This window comes from Ambystoma mexicanum, chromosome 13 (assembly GCF_040938575.1).
Source record: "Ambystoma mexicanum isolate Mex_15411 chromosome 13, UKY_AmexF1_1, whole genome shotgun sequence".
NCBI classification, from domain to species: Eukaryota; Metazoa; Chordata; class Amphibia; order Caudata; family Ambystomatidae; genus Ambystoma; species Ambystoma mexicanum.
Genome location: NC_090938.1, coordinates 808,849,475 through 808,869,562, shown reverse-complemented (window position 1 = coordinate 808,869,562; position 20,088 = coordinate 808,849,475). Strand labels below are relative to the sequence as shown.

Sequence of the window (20,088 nt, the reverse complement as noted above, 5' to 3'; positions counted from 1 at the left end):
CCATCACCATGCCCAAACTATGAAAGACCACCCAAAGGCAAGCCATCACCATGCCCAAACTAAGACCACCCAAAGGCAAGCCATCACCATGCCCAAACTATGAAAGACCACCCAAAGGCAAGCCATCACCATGCCCAAACTATGAAAGACCACCCTAAAGCAAGCCATCACCATGCCCAAACTATGAAAGACCACCCTAAAGAAAGCCATCACCATGCCCAAACTATGAAAGACCACCCAAAGGCAAGCCATCACCATGCCCAAACTATGAAAGACCACCCAAAGGCAAGCCATCACCATGCCCAAACTATGAAAGACCACCCAAAGGCAAGCCATCACCAAGCCCAGACTATGAAAGACCTCCCTAAAGCACGCCATCACCATGCCCAAACTATGAAAGACCACCCTAAAGAAAGCCATCACCATGCCCAAACTCTGAAAGACCACCCTAAAGAAAGCCATCACCATGCCCAAACTATGAAAGACCACCCCAAAGAATGACGTCACCAAGCCCACACTCTCGAAAACCACACTAAAGTAAGCCATCCCCAAGTACCAATTCGGAGAGACCCCCCTACAGCAAACCATCGCCATGATCAAACTCTGAAAGGCCACCCTAAAGAAAGCCATCACCAAGCATGCACACTCCAAAACCACACTCAAGTAAGCCATCACCATGCCCCAACTCTAAAAGACCACCTTAAAGAAAGCCATCACCAGGCCTGCACTCTCCAAAACCACACCCAATTAAGCCACCCCCAAGCACCAACTCAGAGAGACCACCCTAAAGCGAGTCATCACCATGCCCCAACTCTAAAAGACCTCCCTAAAGCAAGCCATCACCATGCCCAAACTATGAAAGACCACCCTAAAGAAAGACATCACAATGCCCAAACTATGAAAGACCTCCCTAAAGCAAGCCATCACCATGCCCAACCTATGAAAGACCTCCCTAAAGCAAGCCATCACCATGCCCAAACTATGAAAGACCTCCCTAAAGCAAGCCATCACCATGCCCAAACTATGAAATACCACCCCAAAGAAAGCCATCACCATGCCCCCACTCTGAAAGACCTCCCTAAAGCAAGCCATCACCATGCCCAAACTATGAAAGACCACCCTAAAGAAAGACATCACCATGCCCAAACTATGAAAGACCACCCTAAAGAAAGCCATCACCATGCCCAAACTATGAAAGACCACCCAAAGGCAAGCCATCACCATGCCCAAACTATGAAAGACCACCCAAAGGCAAGCCATCACCATGCCCAAACTATGAAAGACCACCCAAAGGCAAGCCATCACCAAGCCCAGACTATGAAAGACCTCCCTAAAGCACGCCATCACCATGCCCAAACTATGAAAGACCACCCTAAAGAAAGCCATCACCATGCCCAAACTCTGAAAGACCACCCTAAAGAAAGCCATCACCATGCCCAAACTATGAAAGACCACCCCAAAGAATGACGTCACCAAGCCCACACTCTCGAAAACCACACTAAAGTAAGCCATCCCCAAGTACCAATTCGGAGAGACCCCCCTACAGCAAACCATCGCCATGATCAAACTCTGAAAGGCCACCCTAAAGAAAGCCATCACCAAGCATGCACACTCCAAAACCACACTCAAGTAAGCCATCACCATGCCCCAACTCTAAAAGACCACCTTAAAGAAAGCCATCACCAGGCCTGCACTCTCCAAAACCACACCCAATTAAGCCACCCCCAAGCACCAACTCAGAGAGACCACCCTAAAGCGAGTCATCACCATGCCCCAACTCTAAAAGACCTCCCTAAAGCAAGCCATCACCATGCCCAAACTATGAAAGACCACCCTAAAGAAAGACATCACAATGCCCAAACTATGAAAGACCTCCCTAAAGCAAGCCATCACCATGCCCAACCTATGAAAGACCTCCCTAAAGCAAGCCATCACCATGCCCAAACTATGAAAGACCTCCCTAAAGCAAGCCATCACCATGCCCAAACTATGAAATACCACCCCAAAGAAAGCCATCACCATGCCCCCACTCTGAAAGACCTCCCTAAAGCAAGCCATCACCATGCCCAAACTATGAAAGACCACCCTAAAGAAAGACATCACCATGCCCAAACTATGAAAGACCACCCTAAAGAAAGACATCACCATGCCCAAACTATGAAAGACCACCCCAAAGAATGACGTCACCAAGCCCACACTCTCGAAAACCACACTAAAGTAAGCCATCCCCAAGTACCAATTCGGAGAGACCCCCCTACAGCAAACCATCGCCATGATCAAACTCTGAAAGGCCACCCTAAAGAAAGCCATCACCAAGCATGCACACTCCAAAACCACACTCAAGTAAGCCATCCCCAAGCACCAACTCTGAGAGACCACCCTAAAGCGAGCCATCACCATGCCCCAACTCTAAAAGACCTCCCTAAAGCAAGCCATCACCATGCCCAAACTATGAAAGACCACCCTAAAGAAAGACATCACCATGCCCAAACTATGAAAGACCTCCCTAAAGCAAGCCATCACCATGCCCAAACTATGAAAGACCTCCCTAAAGCAAGCCATCACCATGCCCAAACTATGAAAGACCACCCTAAAGAAAGCCATCACCATGCCCAAACTATGAAAGACCTCCCTAAAGCAAGCCATCACCATGCCCAAACTATGAAAGACCTCCCTAAAGCAAGCCATCACCATGCCCAAACTATGAAATACCACCCCAAAGAAAGCCATCACCATGCCCCCACTCTGAAAGACCTCCCTAAAGCAAGCCATCACCATGCCCAAACTATGAAAGACCACCCTAAAGAAAGACATCACCATGCCCAAACTATGAAAGACCACCCTAAAGAAAGACATCACCATGCCCAAACTATGAAAGACCACACCAAATGCAAGCCATCACCATGCCCAAACTATGAAAGACCTCCCTAAAGCAAGCCATCACCATGCCCAAACTATGAAAGACCACCCTAAAGAAAGACATCACCATGCCCAAACTATGAAAGACCACCCAAAAGAAAGCCATCACCATGCCCAAACTATGAAAGACCACCCCAAAGAATGACGTCACCAAGCCCACACTCTCGAAAACCACACTAAAGTAAGCCATCCCCAAAGACTAATTCGGAGAGACCCCCCTACAGCAAACCATCGCCATGATCAAACTCTGAAAGGCCACCCTAAAGAAAGCCATCACCAAGCATGCACACTCCAAAACCACACTCAAGTAAGCCATCCCCAAGCACCAACTCTGAGAGACCACCCTAAAGAAAGACATCACAATGCTCAAACTATGAAAGACCTCCCTAAAGCAAGCCATCACCATGCCCAAACTATGAAAGACCACCCTAAGGCAGGCCATCACCATGCCCAAACTATGAAAGACCACCCTAAGGCAGGCCATCACCATGCCCAAACTATGAAAGACCTCCCTAAAGCAAGCCATCACCAAGCCCAGACTATGAAAGACCATCCTAAAGCACGCCATCACCATGCCCAAACTATGAAAGACCACCCTAAAGCAAGCCATCACCATGCCCAAACTATGAAAGACCACCCTAAAGAAAGACATCACCATGCCCAAACTATGAAAGACCACCCTAAAGAAAGACATCACCAAGCCCAGACTATGAAAGACCATCCTAAAGCACGCCATCACCATGCCAAAACTATGAAAGACCTCCCTAAAGAAAGACATCACCATGCCCAGACTATGAAAGACCATCCTAAAGCACGCCATCACCATGCCCAAACTATGAAAGACCACCCCAAAGAATGACATCACCATGCCCAAACTATTAAAGACCTCCCTAAAGCAAGCCATCACCAAGCCCAGACTATGAAAGACCATCCTAAAGCACGCCATCACCATGCCAAAACTATGAAAGACCTCCCTAAAGAAAGCCATCACCAAGCCCACACTCTCCAAAACCACACTCAAGTAATCCATCCCCAAGCACCAACTCGGAGAGTTCACCCTAAAGCAAGCCATCACCATGCCCAAACTCTGAAAGACCATCCTAAAGAAAGCCATCACCATGCCCAAACTATGAAAGACCACCCCAAAGAATGACGTCACCAAGCCCACACTCTCGAAAACCACACTAAAGTAAGCCATCCCCAAGTACCAATTCAGAGAGACCTCCCTACAGCAAGCCATCGCCATGATCAAACTCTGAAAGGCCACCCTAAAGAAAGCCATCACCAAGCATGCACATTCCAAAACCACACTCAAGTAATCCATCCCCAAGCACCAACTCAGAGAGACCACCCTAAAGCGAGTCATCACCATGCCCCAACTCTAAAAGACCTCCCTAAAGCAAGCCATCACCATGCCCAAACTATGAAAGACCACCCTAAAGAAAGACATCACAATGCTCAAACTATGAAAGACCTCCCTAAAGCAAGCCATCACCATGCCCAACCTATGAAAGACCTCCCTAAAGCAAGCCATCACCATGCCCAAACTATGAAAGACCTCCCTAAAGCAAGCCATCACCATGCCCAAACTATGAAATACCACCCCAAAGAAAGCCATCACCATGCCCCCACTCTGAAAGACCTCCCTAAAGCAAGCCATCACCATGCCCAAACTATGAAAGACCACCCTAAGAAAGACATCACCATGCCCAAACTATGAAAGACCACCCTAAAGAAAGACATCACCATGCCCAAACTATGAAAGACCACCCCAAAGAATGACGTCACCAAGCCCACACTCTCGAAAACCACACTAAAGTAAGCCATCCCCAAGTACCAATTCGGAGAGACCCCCCTACAGCAAACCATCGCCATGATCAAACTCTGAAAGGCCACCCTAAAGAAAGCCATCACCAAGCATGCACACTCCAAAACCACACTCAAGTAAGCCATCCCCAAGCACCAACTCTGAGAGACCACCCTAAAGCGAGCCATCACCATGCCCCAACTCTAAAAGACCTCCCTAAAGCAAGCCATCACCATGCCCAAACTATGAAAGACCACCCTAAAGAAAGACATCACCATGCCCAAACTATGAAAGACCTCCCTAAAGCAAGCCATCACCATGCCCAAACTATGAAAGACCTCCCTAAAGCAAGCCATCACCATGCCCAAACTATGAAAGACCACCCTAAAGAAAGCCATCACCATGCCCAAACTATGAAAGACCTCCCTAAAGCAAGCCATCACCATGCCCAAACTATGAAAGACCTCCCTAAAGCAAGCCATCACCATGCCCAAACTATGAAATACCACCCCAAAGAAAGCCATCACCATGCCCCCACCCCGAAAGACCTCCCTAAAGCAAGCCATCACCATGCCCAAACTATGAAAGACCACCCTAAAGAAAGACATCACCATGCCCAAACTATGAAAGACCACCCTAAAGAAAGACATCACCATGCCCAAACTATGAAAGACCACACCAAATGCAAGCCATCACCATGCCCAAACTATGAAAGACCTCCCTAAAGCAAGCCATCACCATGCCCAAACTATGAAAGACCACCCTAAAGAAAGACATCACCATGCCCAAACTATGAAAGACCACCCTAAAGAAAGACATCACAATGCTCAAACTATGAAAGACCTCCCTAAAGCAAGCCATCACCATGCCCAACCTATGAAAGACCACCCAAAAGAAAGCCATCACCATGCCAAAACTATGAAAGACCACCCCAAAGAATGACGTCACCAAGCCCACACTCTCGAAAACCACACTAAAGTAAGCCATCCCCAAGTACCAATTCGGAGAGACCCCCCTACAGCAAACCATCGCCATGATCAAACTCTGAAAGGCCACCCTAAAGAAAGCCATCACCAAGCATGCACACTCCAAAACCACACTCAAGTAAGCCATCCCCAAGCACCAACTCTGAGAGACCACCCTAAAGAAAGACATCACAATGCTCAAACTATGAAAGACCTCCCTAAAGCAAGCCATCACCATGCCCAAACTATGAAAGACCACCCTAAGGCAGGCCATCACCATGCCCAAACTATGAAAGACCACCCTAAGGCAGGCCATCACCATGCCCAAACTATGAAAGACCACCCTAAAGAAAGACATCACCATGCCCAAACTATGAAAGACCACCCTAAAGAAAGACATCACCATGTCCAAACTATGAAAGACCACACCAATGCAAGCGACCACCAAGCCCAGACTATGAAAGACCATCCTAAAGCAAGCCATCACCAAGCCTAAACTATGAAAGACCTCCCTAAAGAAAGACATCACCATGCCCAGACTATGAAAGACCATCGTAAAGCACGCCATCACCATGCCCAAACTATGAAAGACCACCCCAAAGAATGACATCACCATGCCCAAACTATTAAAGACCTCCCTAAAGCAAGCCATCACCAAGCCCAGACTATGAAAGACCATCCTAAAGCACGCCATCACCATGCCAAAACTATGAAAGACCTCCCTAAAGAAAGCCATCACCAAGCCCACACTCTCCAAAACCACACTCAAGTAATCCATCCCCAAGCACCAACTCGGAGAGTTCACCCTAAAGCAAGCCATCACCATGCCCAAACTCTGAAAGACCACCCTAAAGAAAGCCATCACCATGCCCAAACTATGAAAGACCACCCCAAAGAATGACGTCACCAAGCCCACACTCTCGAAAACCACACTAAAGTAAGCCATCCCCAAGTACCAATTCAGAGAGACCTCCCTACAGCAAGCCATCGCCATGATCAAACTCTGAAAGGCCACCCTAAAGAAAGCCATCACCAAGCATGCACACTCCAAAACCACACTCAAGTAATCCATCCCCAAGCACCAACTCTGAGAGACCACCCTAAAGCGAGCCATCACCATGCCCCAACTCTAAAAGACCACCTTAAAGAAAGCCATCACCAGGCCTGCACTCTCCAAAACCACACCCAATTAAGCCACCCCCAAGCACCAACTCAGAGAGACCACCCTAAAGCGAGTCATCACCATGCCCCAACTCTGAAAGACCGTCCTAAAGAAAGCCATCACCAAGCCCATGCTCTCCGAAACCACACTCATAAGCCATCCCCAAGCACCAAATTGGAGAGACCACCCTAAATCAAGCCATCACAAAGCATGCACTCTTCAAAACCACACTCAAGTAAGCCGTAACCAAGACCCAACTCTGAAGGACAACCCTAAATGAAGAAATCACCACATCAAAGCTCTGAAAGACTGTCATCAAACAGCCCTTACCACCCCTCATTCTTAAAGACCACCCAGAAGAAGGCCATCACAATGCTTCAACTCTTTAAAACCACATTGAAGCAAGTCACTGTTAGGAAAGATTTCTCTTTACTGCACCTTTCCTTCCATCTTTATGGAACCCCCAAACGTTTTGCTTTTATTTTTTAATCTGACCTGTACTTTTAACAGTGCATTGAAGCCTTAAGCTTCACTGCACTGGCTTTTGCTCATGTGTTATGGGGACACGGATATGTCCTTCAGGCTGTCAGTACTGGGAGACCATGTTTCCCTTAGTCGTGTTACTGTGTTACTACTTGTGGTTACCTTTGTATCACCTGTGGTAACTTTTTATCATTGTACAATGCAGCTTACACTGCAGTGCAATGGGGTGCATTTTTGTTTTGCCCTAGACTAACACTCAAAGGATTTTTGGTTACTCTAGGTGTGCTAAAATGATAGGCTGGTGGCAGCCGTGACTTTTCCCCACGTTTGGGGAATTTCTGTTTTAACCTTACCACGTTTACCGAGTTTGGCTACTAAATGTGGCTACTGGTCAAACATGGCTGTGCCACTAGATTTTTCGCTTGCCCTTTTGCCATCTTGTTCTTTAGCGTTCTTCCTGCCCTGAGAGGCCAGGAAAATCCTTGTAAGGACTTCCAGTGCACGAGAAAGCAGAAGCTTTTGGTGGGCTACTGGAGGGCTGTGTGTCTTTGCTGGCAGGATGTGGGCAGTTAACTCTCTCCTTTGAGTCTGAAACACCCACTTCTTACAGATTCTGAAGGTCCTAGAAAGTGTGAAAATGGCAGATGGTGTGCAATGAAAGATTCAATATCATAGCATAACAGGGCATAGCAGAGTCTGAGGCAGTACTCTGGATGGCCCAAGCAACTTCAGTGGTTGGGAGCGGCAGGGGAGAAATTGTAATGTTGGTTCTACCACAGTTCGTCGGCTATACTAGAATCTCTGGGGCACCGACTGGCTGGTGAGACTCTTCCTGTCAAATCAAGTGATAACAGACTGGGGGAGGGCCACGGCAGCAATAATGCAATTCTATGCAGCAGTATTGGAGCTACTAGCAGAGGAGTGTTAAGATGGATTTTTGAACTCTGACCTGGTGGGCAGAGGTTCAGGAGGCCAGCCTAGTTTCTTGGAACAGGGTGACATTCTGCACAAGCCAGACCAATCAGGGTAGCGATGGCGGCGGTCAAGACTAGGTCTCTGGAGGGGTGAGGGTTGTCGAGAGCCCACAATGAGTACACACAGTAAACGACAATACGAATTACTCTGTCAGGTGTATATATCAAAAATACATATACATTTATTAAAGGCCTTTTAAATCGAACACAAAGCTAATATCAGCAGTAATAACTAAACCAACATAACACTACTGTGAAACATATATACAGTTACCAATGGCCTAAAGGAATAGTGCACAGTAAGGGTCCACAACCTGTGAAGAAAGGGAGCAAACAGTGCAAATAACTTTTAGGCAGCCCCTCACTTATCAAACGCTAACTGGGAGGCAGTCCAGTCCCTAAGATGCTCAAAAGTACTTTAGGGGCAGATCACATGATCGTGTGGTTGGACAAAAACAGGGTCTCTTGCAGGGGCTGTAGCAGTTCAGCAAGGCAGGTGAGGCAGTGAGGAATAAGTTAACACTATTCGAGAGGGTCTTCCCAAGAGAGCAGAACAGGATCCAAGAGTTGGGAATAGCTTGGTAGCACAGGCTACCTCGATAAAGAAGATTGGCCCTCAGGGACATGTGTGTAAAAAGGGATGGATGGACCAGGGACCACAGGTAAGGGTTGCAAGTACTCACTGCCCTTCGGCACACTCCGGACCAAACTTTGGCAGTTGAGTCCACTTCGGTTGTGGGTTCGAATCCTGCAGTTGTGCGGTTCTGCGGCTTTCAGCGGCTGCGTTCCAGGGATGAATCTGTGGCGGGACAGTGATTTCTCCACTCCTGATGAAGGGATCAAGCCAATTCCGCTGCAGCAGGTCTGAGGGCACAGGGGGACACAGCAGCAAGGCACCCTTGAAGCCCGTCACCACAGCTGGGCGACACAATGACCGCGTATGCTCGGGTTCAGGTGTATTCTCCCTAATTACAGACGTAGGAATGCTAGGTGTACGAAACCCGCAGGAGAGTGTCTTGTACCAAGAGCTTATATCCTTCAAAGACTCAAGTGTCAACTCGAGATGGCGGTGGTTATGGTATGATATGATAGGTTATTTATAACGCACTTAATACCCAGAGGTTCCTAAGCATGGACCCGGGGGTCGAACCTGTGGTGCTCCGTGTCATCTTGCTTCCAAGGCGAGAACGTTGCCCCTGAGCTATCCTCCCAAGACAGGGCAATGGTCCCGTGCAAGCTGGTCAGTTCACTAGGCGGTCCAGGAACACTTCCATAAAGGTTTGCTTACAGGTTTAGTTGGAGGTGCCGGGAATAGTTAGTCACACTATTCCAATGGGTCGAAGCGCCTTTGTAGACCTTCTAAGTTCGATCAGAAAGAGGGGGTCCAACGGGACGGCAGCGGGCCCAGGGTGCCAAAGCTTCCAGCGGTTCCTCAGCTCTGCTTCTTGGTTTCAGGATACTTGGCTCCTATCCTAAGTTCCAAAAGAACTCAAGAGATCCACCTAGTATGGGTGTTAGGGGCTTTTTCTCATCCAGAATCCCATTCGTGCCAAAATGAAGAGGACCCAATGAGAGATATTCTCACATACAGCCATCCCAGACGTGGACCAATCACAGACCACAGTGGTCCCAGTCATTCCCAGCCCACCAGACATCCTGGCACCCAGGATGTGTAATGTGTAGGGGAACTAGACAGTTCAGCACACATCCTGGGGGCACAGACACAAGGCAAGCAGAAGCATGCAAAAGCTTCGGTTTGCGCAGGGGTCTGCACAACCAAATAAGGGTTTTCCCGGGTCTTGTACTTCTATAGAAAAATCCTTTGAGGGTGTCTAGGGCCTAACATTGAAAGGAAGACCCCAGCTCACTGTACTGTAAGGTACTTTGTGCACTGTTAACAACTAAGAACTAGCACCAAAGGGAATGACTAAGGGAAACCAAGTCTCCCAGTACTGACTGTCTTTAAGGGCATGTCAGTTTCCCCATAAAAAGTGGGCGAAAGCGCAGAGGAGTGCAGCTGAAGGCTGTGCTCCACTGGCAAAAGTCAGGCTTGGATGGTCAGATAACAGCAAAAAGTTGGGGGGTTTACAACTGGAGGGAAAATTACACATAAAATTGAATAAACAGTTAAATCCAGATGGCAAATCACTCAGGTTATTGAAGTAAGTGTGTTTTTAGAGAACTACGGAAGAAGGAATAGCCAGTAATAGAACGAATAGATAATGGGAGAGCATTCCAGTGGAGGGGAGCAAGGAGTTCAAAAGATCGAAAACGAGACTGAGCTCAGGGAGGACGAGGAACCAGAATTCTAAAGTGAGAAGAAGACTGGAGAGGTTGAGAAGGAATGCAGAAGGATATAAGTAAGATAGTTAAGAGCTAGACCATAGAGAGATTTGAAATCAAGCCAAAGAAAGTTCAATTTAATTTGAGAGTGAAATGGCAGCCAACCAACTGTTGTGAGAGAAGAGGAAATACAGTCCCTATAGGGAAGAAGACACAATAGACGGCTAGAAGAGTTAAAGACTGATCTTAAAGGGGCAAGATGAGATCTGGGGAGGCCAAACAGAGTGGTAGAACAGTAGAAGAGTCGAGAAAAGATCAGAGAACAGATTAAAAGTTTAGATGCTTGAAAAGTGAGAAACGGGCAAGCTTTACAGATGTTGTGGAGATGAAAAGTGACAGGAGCGAGAAGTGAGGGAGATATGATGAGAGAAGGAGAGATTTGAGTCAAAGTGGAGACCAAGATTACGAGCTACGGTTGAAATTGGGAGCTTGGAAGGTGGGGAGGGATATAAAGGGAGGTGGAAGATGAGGGGGAAGCATGTTTGCAGGGAAGAACAATACCTCAGTCTTCCCTGCATTAAGGGTGAGAAAATGAGAGGACATCCAGGATTTAATGGCGACAAGACAGGCTGAGAGAGTGTGATGAATATCCTGGGAAAAGGAGGAAAAGGATAGCAATAGTTGAGTGTCGTCTGCGTAGAGATGATGTGAGAGACCAAAGGAGGAGATAATAGCAGCAGGATGTGATATGTAGAAGGAGATGATCAAGCGAGAAAGACGTAGAGGTCTTGCCCGCCCAAGAAACAGAGAAAGTTCAGTTGGACGAGTAGGAATTGAACAAGGATAGAACATGACTTTGAGGCCTAATAAAGAAAGCGATGCCCGGAGTAAAGAGTGATCCACAGTGTCGAAAGCAGCGGACAGATCTAGAAGAAGAAGAAAAGAGGAGAGCTTAGAGTAACGAGCCGAAAGAAGAGAGTGTAGCACGGAGACCAGGGCACTTTCTGTAGAGAGGAAGGGACAAAAACCAGATTGAAAACGAGGAAGAAGAGAAGAATCAGTAACAAATAAGGAGATTTGAGAATAAACAAGACGTTCTAAAATAGAATCTAAATGGCACGGAAGTTGGAAACAATCAGGGGATTGGCTGTGGATTTCTTTAGGATAGGAATAATAGATGCAGGTGTAAAAGATGCAGGAAAAATAAATGTAGTGAGGCAGATGTTAAAGAAAGAAATAAGATAAGGTACAAGAAGAGGCTAGAGCTGGGGAATAAGTAGGGTGAGCTTTAGCTAATAGAAGAAGAACATCAGCATTGGAAACTGGAGAAGGTGGCAGATGAAGGCAGGAGGAACAGGTGTGGGAGGAGATGATGTGCCTGATGGAAGAGAAGCTTTGATATCACGACGAAGAGAGAAGACTTTCGAGGAGAAGAAATTAGCAAAGTCAGAAGAAGAGAACATAGAGTTGAGAGAAAAGTCAAGGGTAGGAGGAGAGGGAAGTCGTGCAAGGGTTTGGAAGAGACGCCTTGGGTGGGTGGATTGAGTGTGCAGAAGATCAGAGAAGTAAGCCCGTTAGCAGAAAATAGGCATTTGTCATAGAGAATATCATAGGAAAAGTAGGAAGAATTATCAGGTGTAGATTTAGATTTAAGCCAATGCCTTTCAAGTCGGCAAAGGAAATGACGCATAGAGCGGAGATGGGGGAGGGGGGGAATAACCAAGGTTGAGAAGGTTTCCGAGTAGGGTGAACGGCAGACCGAGGATGAAGCTGATCTAGAGAAGAGGAAAGGGATGAGGAGATAACAGAAGCCGCCTCATCAGCATTGAGGGTGGAGTAAAGTGGAAAAGAAGGGAGGGCAGAAGTGCAGGTAGTATTAAAAAGCGTGGGATTGAAGCTTCGTAGATCAATTCGAAGATTCTAAGAACATTCAACTAAGGACATCAAAGCAAACTTCACTTTTTAGCATATCAAGCTATTAGACGTTATGGGTATGGACACACATCTCAAAGGGTGCTTTATTGTGTTGCTCACTTTAACGGTCACAGATTTACAGGGTGACTGGGGGTCTTTCCGTTGGAAATTCACCATCATGCATAAGAAAGGCTCTTCTGCTGATGACTAGTTCATTGGGAACTGGCTGCAGAGCCGGGGGCACAGGCTGCGTGTCTCAGGGGGGCTGTGACTCAGGGACGCAGCCTGTGTGTGTCTGGGGGGGGGTTGTGACTCGGGGACGCAGCCTGTGTGTCTCAGGGGGGCTGTGACTCAGGGGCGCAGCCTGTGTGTCTGGGGGGGGGTTGTGACTCAGGGGCGCAGCCTGTGTGTCTGGGGGGGGGGGGTTGTGACTCAGGGACGCAGCCTGTGTGTCTTGGGGGGGGGGGGGGTGCTGTGACTCAGGGATGCAGCCTGTGTGTCTGGGTGGGGGAGGCTGTGACTCAGGAAACGGGCAGTGCTTGATCATCCGTTGCAAGCAGATTTGCCTCATAAGAAACAAAATGCACCCAGTACTATGTTCCTGATCCCTTGAACTATTAAAAGGCACGGAAGCCCCGCCCATCTGCTAACATTGGCGTGGGCGGGCTTCAGCCCAGTCAGTAAATGAGGTTGCGCGAGCGCCTGCTGCCCAGTCCCACTGTGTGCCTAGCCTTGAGCATTCCCCAGTACAAGCTAGTTTGATGAGCTAAATATAGTTGAATGGTTTCAATGCAACCAAGACTACAACTCCCAAAAATGCACTCGTCTGTAACAGGAAAGCTTAGGGAGGAGCAACACAGGCCATCAGAAGGGGAACAGGTAAGAGGCTAGAGTGGGAAGCAAGTGGGGGGCAGAGGACGAGTAGGGGGGAGGCCTCCACGGCCCACCCAGAGGGATTGGAAGAGCTTCACTAGTATTATATTGCATTTGGTTATTTATATAGCGCTATTTCCCAACTTGTGTGGTCTCAATGCGCGTTAAGAAGTAGTGAACCTGGTCAGCTCCACTCGGGGCAAAGGACCTCCTGGGGGCATCGAAGGGCGCAGCTGAAGGGCCCAGCGCACTGGCATCACGGAGGGGGCATGGCAAAGGGGGGCTCGCGATCCTGAAACTGGCAACTTTAGGGCTTTACCTGCTGTGATGGTTCCTTTTTTGAGGGTTCGCTGGATGCTAGAGCTTAGTGCCTGAGTTTACTTTCACGTATTTGGGGTGTCCCCTAACTTCGGGCACTGGCTGCTTCGGGGGCTCGTTTCCAGCTTAGGTGGTCTGTCCTTCCTTCCTCCTTATGTTCCCTTCTGCTGGTCTCTGCTGCCTGATTACGGGCAGGGTCCCCGGGGAGGGCTGCCGCTGGGCTCTCGCCGCCCCACTCACCTCCTCGCCCAGTCAGGGGTGCAGGGAAAGGGGCGGGGTGCAGTGGGAGCCCCGGTGGGTGGCATGGAGGAGCCAGATGTGGCCTTCGGGTGCCACGGGAAGTGTGGGGAGGTGGGGGGTGGCTGCTCTGTCCGCCTGGGACTAGTGTGTCCACCTGCCGGTGCCCGCTCTCTTCCCCATGCACCCGGCCCCCACAGAAGTCACAGAAGCCCATCCTCCTCACCTGCTGCTCGGAGTCCACTGCCCAAGACGAGGAGGGCGATGCCCGCAATGATGCCAAGGATCCCGAGGCAGACGGCCGTGCCGCACAGGGCATTCTCCAGCAGCTCGGAGGGCATAGGGTGTCTGGGCACTAGAGATGGAGAGGAGAAAGGAAGAGGGTGAGTAACAGCGATGAAGGGTAGGGCCCTAGGGTGGGCAACACAGGGCTAGGGCACGCATGGGCTTTCCACCCAGTGTGTGACTGCTGTAATGCCAGGCCTGTGCCACTTTGCTTTCGCCGCCCGCCACACAGACCCCGATACCTTCTCCCGCTAATATAGTCTGTCTCGTAAAAAGACAGCAGCAGTGGTCTCTTGAAGATCCCGGGCGCTCCATCAGCTCCCCCCCCCACCCCCCACACACACACCCCACACACACAGACACTTCTGAGCACGTGTGTGCAGCGATTTGCCTGCACCCCTCTGGCTACCGCGCGACTCGCCATCTGTCTTCCACTCTGCCCCACTCACCCCTTTCTCGCTGGTAGAAGTTGGAGCTGGGGGCGGCACACTGGCATTATTACCTTTGATGCGCCCAGCCCCCCTCCTTTTAAAGAAAAGAAGGGGCTGGGCGCACCAAACGGTGTGACCCCAGTGTGTCCCAGCTCGCACCCAGCAGGCAGCCCTTTCATTCAAGGAGCCCCCGCTTTAACCACGGGCTCCTTGAATGAAAGGTCTGTGCTGGAAACAGGAGGAGGGCCGGAGGGGCCAGCGTCTCGTTTTGTTTTCGGGTAACTAGTCATCACCCAGCATCGTGCCGGGTGATGACTAGTTAGTTACTAGAAACAAAAGGAGAGCCGGGCAGTCCTGCCCCCTCCTCCTGTTTCCAGTACATAGACACCAGGCAGCCCGCACTGCACGGTTACGCCTGCTGCTTGCAGGTGTCAGTAAGAAAAGGCGAAGTGCTGACCCCTGCAGGCAGCTCGTGTAACCGTGCAGACTCTACACGGGCTGCCTGAGATGTCGGCTGGCTGGGCTAGCCGGGGGTGGGCCCCCGAAAGGCAGTGCCCCGGTTCGGGAGCCTTTTCTGGAGACTGCTGGGGCCCTGCCCGGCCCACTTAAAGCCCTGAATACCCTACCCCTTGAGGTTATCGCCGAGAAAGTGGGGCTGCCCCCTAACCAGGCACAGACCTCTGACTCACACCCGGGTTAAGCCCCTGGAACTCATCTTTCCAACCTCCTCATCCAACTCCTCCGCTCTCTCCAGTGACCCCTCTTCCTCCGAGCACTCACTTCACTGCCCCCTCCATTCACATCCCTCTATCCATCCCCAAAAGGACATTAAAAAGCAACTCAGTGTCCCCACACCTGCACGGCCTCGAGCCCACCCTCCAAGCCCTCTCAATCTTGCAAACACCACCCAACCCCCAACTCTCCCGCCCCCAACCATGGATCCCTCCGGATATCCAGCAGCTGAAGGCCATCACGCAATACGCCCCCAAACCCCCATCCCAGGACCCTCAATTCTTCTTAAACGTCTAAAAAGAGGTACCCCTCGCCCTGAACACTGCCCTCGAGCCGCCACAGCATCCGACCACACAGTCCTTACACCCCCTCTCTCTGCTCCCAAAACCGCAGACTATGTCACCCTCCAAGCTGCAGTCTCCACCCTAAAAACCGCACCCTGCCCGACCCTCCCGCGTCTCCTCCAAGATCCCGAAATATGCAACACTCTGTCCAGCCTCTTATCACCCCACTCCCTCTCTCCATGACTGCACCTGCCCCCACTCATGCTCTCTCCGCTCTAAACTCCCCCCCAAACCCCCCACCAGAGTCCTCACCAATGCTGCACTCTTCAGATCCACCCTAGGCTCCCACTCACCTCTTCGCATCCAAGACCATGAGTCCATCACCCCTTCCCCTGCTTGCCTCTCTTGCTGGCCCTCTCTCCCTCTCCTTCTCTCTCACTCCTTACTTTCTCGCTCACAAAACCTTCCCGCTTGCTTTAAAGTAGCCCCATAATTAAGAAACCCTGTGCTGACGCCACAAATCCCCTTCTCTGTCTTCCTCTTGTCCGCTCTCTCCAGAATCCTTGAGTGTTGTTGGCTACCATGAGTACCACTGACTAGGTGACCTCCTCCAAGCTAGCTTCCAGAGCAAACACTCCATCAAACCTGCTCTGGCTCACGTTTGACTCTCTAACCACGGCTCACCCCGCACCACCTCTCTGCCATCCCTATCCTACTTGAGCTCTGTGCAGTCTTCAACAAGGTCAACCACCCACTCCTCTTCCTGCTGCGGCCTCCCTTATCCTCAAGGACATCACCCGCGACTGGATGACCTCTTGCCTCTCTGACCACTGCGGCCAAGCAACATCTCCTTCGCTCATCCACTGCTAGTTGGAGTCCCCCAAGGTTCAGTCGTGGGGCCACTCCTTTTCACGCTCTGTACCTCCTCCCTCGGCAAGCTCATCTTATCCTTTGGCTTCCACTATCACCTCTTCAGCAATGACACCCCGGTCTTCCTTTCATCCTTCACCCCTCACCACTCTGCACTCATCAACACTGCTCTCGGTACTAGCCATCACGGGATGACTTTACGCTTCCTGATGCAGAGTTTCTGCAAAACTGAAGTCCTCTTTTTCTGTGCAGTCAATGCCAACCTCAATAGCCCAGCCTTTTCCCTCCTGACCTCCTCACTCCAAACCCAACAGCTCCCAGCCTTGGAGTCCACCGACAGCGTCATAAGATTCCACCATTTCTTCATGACAGCCAATATCAACCTCATGACCAACAGAAAACCCTGCCCGCACCTCACCTCTCCCTGCACCAACATCCCAATCTCATGCCCTGCCCTCAACAATCTGGACTACTCTTCCAGCAGCTGCTCGGCCTTCCCCTCTACCCCTTCTCTCACCTCAACAAGATTCGCAACTTCGCTGCACGTACCCTCTAGAACCTACCAAATTCTCTGCCACCGCATCACACCTTCGCCACTCTGGATGGCTCTCAATACACAATCACTCTCTCAAGGTTCCTGCTCCCCACCTAGAAATCCAACCGCAGTGTTAGTCCCCACCTACAAATCTATCCACGGTGTAAATCCCTGTCCTAGAAATCGATCCGCGGTGTAAGACCCTGCCTAGAAATCTATACGCAGGTTAGTCACCACCTAGAAATCTATCCACGGTGTAAGTCCCTGCCTAGAAATCTATCCACGGTGTAAGTCCCTGCCTAGAAATCTATACACAGGTTAGTCACCGCCTAGAAATCTATCCACGGTGTAAATCCCTGCCTAGAAATCTATCCACGGTGTAAGTCCCTGCCTAGAAATCTATACGCAGGTTAGTCACCACCTAGAAATCTATCCACGGTGTAAGTCCCTGCCTAGAAATCTATCCACGGTGTAAGTCCCTGCCTAGAAATCTATACGCAGGTTAGTCACCGCCTAGAAATCTATCCACGGTGTAAGTCCCTGTCCTAGAAATCGATCCACGGTGTTAGTCCCCTCTTAGAAATCTATCTGCAGTGTTACTCCCCGCCTACAAATCTATCTGCAATGTTAGTCCCATGTAGAAATCGATCCACAGTGTTAGTCCCCGCCTAGAAATCTATCTGCTGTATTAGTCCCCGCCTAGAAATCTATCTGCGGTGTTAGTCCCCACCTAGAAATCTATCCGCGGTGTAAGTCCCTGTCTAGAAATCTATCTGCAGTGTTAGTCCCCATGTAGAAATCGATCCACAGTGTTAGTCCCCGCCTAGAAATCTATCTGCTGTATTAGTCCCCGCCTAGAAATCTATCTGCGGTATTAGTCCCCACCTAGAAATCTATCCGCGGTGTAAGTCCCTGCCTAGAAATCTATCCGCAGTGTTAGTCCCTGTGTAGAAATCTATCCGCGGTGTTAGTCCCCGCCTAGATAGCTATCCGCGGTGTAAGTCCCTGTCCTAGAAATCTATCCGCGGTGTAAGTCCCTGCCTAGAAATCTATCTGCAGTGTTAGTCCCCATGTAGAAATCGATCCACAGTGTTAGTCCCCGCCTAGAAATCTATCTGCAGTGTTAGCCCCCATGTAGAAATCGATCCACAGTGTTAGTCCCCGCCTAGAAATCTATCTGCTGTATTAGTCCCCCGCCTAGAAATCTATCTGCGGTATTAGTCCCCACCTAGAAATCTATCCGCAGTGTTAGTCCCTGTGTAGAAATCTATCCGCGGTGTTAGTCCCCGCCTAGATAGCTATCCGCGGTGTAAGTCCCTGTCCTAGAAATCTATCCACAGTGTAAGTCCCTGTGTAGAAATCTATCTGCGGTGTTAGTCCCCGCCTAGATATCTATCCGCAGTGTTAGTCCCTGTGTAGAAATCTATCCGCGGTGTTAGTCCCCGCCTAGATATCTATCTGTGGTGTTAGTCCCCGTGTAGAAATCTATCTGTGGTGTAAGTCCGCACCTAGAAATCTATCCGCGGTGTGAGCCCCAGCACCCCTTTTAGATGAATGTGTCTCGCTCCACTCTCCCCCTTGTGCCCCACAATCCTCCACTCTCCTCTTGGTCTCCCAGTTCCCCTTGTGCCTCCTCTTGATCCCGCTCCACACCCCCTCTATTGGAATGCCCCCCCACATCAACTACAGCCCATCAGTACTACTGCTCATGCTGTGAGTTACAATTCAGTCTACAAGGCCCCACCCCCACAATGACCCCTGCATAATGGCCATACCCATCTGTACATGAACATCGCCCAAATTGGACTTACTCATCTGTAAAGGCACTGCGCCCCCTGGTGCTTAGGCTATGTATGCATGGACATGTCTCTGTTCTAGGACCCCCTTATGGACTGGTTCACCCACCTCCCTATTGTAAAAGCACTCTACACGGAGACGGCCTCCGTGAGCCGAATCACTTTTCAAGCACATTCGTTCTGCTCAAAATCTCGCTTATTCAATGCATGCAGTAATACAAGTGCCCTGTCCTGTGCCCCACTCCCCCAGCTAATCCCATGCATAATTGGGTGCCAGAAGCAGAGCTGTGCCCCTGTGCCCCCTTGGTTAGGTGGATGTGGTACGGCATAGTAGGTTGCCTTCCTTCATGGCCGAGGTGAAGCCCACAGTGACCCCGTCGCAGTAGAACGCGAATGCCCCTTGCGTGTGTGCCACCTACGCCAGGTTTTGATGGTGGAGTACTGCTCGTTGTCCTGTATCACGCTGCAGGTGTAGCGGTCCCCGGGCGCCGGAGTGATGTCCAGGTAGGAGAAGATCAAGAAATCCAGGTTGCCGGTAGGGTAATAGTTTGTGGTGCGGACCCCCTTGGTCACTGGCACGTCCCCACGGGTCCAGGTGATGTTCAGGGCTGGAGGGAAGAAGTTGCTGACAGCGCAGATCAAGGTGTTGGGGTTCCCAAACTCCAGTGGGTGGCGGGTGAAAACATCAAGCACGGGGGTACCTGTCAGAGAGGCAAGGAAGAGGTTAATAATGAGTATGTGACAGTGTTACTCTACAGCCGCAGAGTGCTGGCAGCAACCGCAAACTGCTGGCAACAGCTGCAAACTGCTGGCAACATCTGCAAAATACGGGCAAAAGCTGCAAAATACTGGCAACAGCTGCAAAGTACGGGCAACAGCTGCAAAGTACTAAAACACTAACCAGACACTGCTAGTACCAGCTGCAATCTACTGGCAATAACCTCAAAACACTGAAAACAGTCAACCAGAATTGAGGGCAGTCACAGATTTATAGACCACTGCAAACTACCGTCAGCCTCTTCAAACGACTGGCAACAGCCGAAAACTACTTGCAACAGTTGCACTGCCCATCCATTGAAACACATTACTGGGCACAGATGCAAATTGACATCAGATACAAACTAAAGTCAATTTACTGAAAAGACTGTCAACATACATTAACTACCAGTAACAGCTGCAATGGCCGAAGCCAGAAAATACTGTCAACAGTCACAAACCCC

The 20,088-nt window shown here is 49.9% G+C and overlaps 1 protein-coding gene across 1 annotated transcript in view; it reads right to left on the bottom strand.

The window, feature by feature from the left end:
• The window catches only part of LOC138522039 (HLA class II histocompatibility antigen, DM alpha chain), a 63,348-nt gene that overhangs the window by 6,207 nt on the left and 37,053 nt on the right, over positions 1-20,088 (bottom strand). Inside the window, exons 3-4 of the mRNA XM_069635263.1 lie at positions 19,288-19,569; positions 14,162-14,290 (exon numbers count right to left, since the gene is read on the bottom strand). Coding sequence (XP_069491364.1) covers positions 14,162-14,290; positions 19,288-19,569 — 411 coding nt within the window. The remainder of the gene's footprint in view (positions 1-14,161; positions 14,291-19,287; positions 19,570-20,088) is intronic.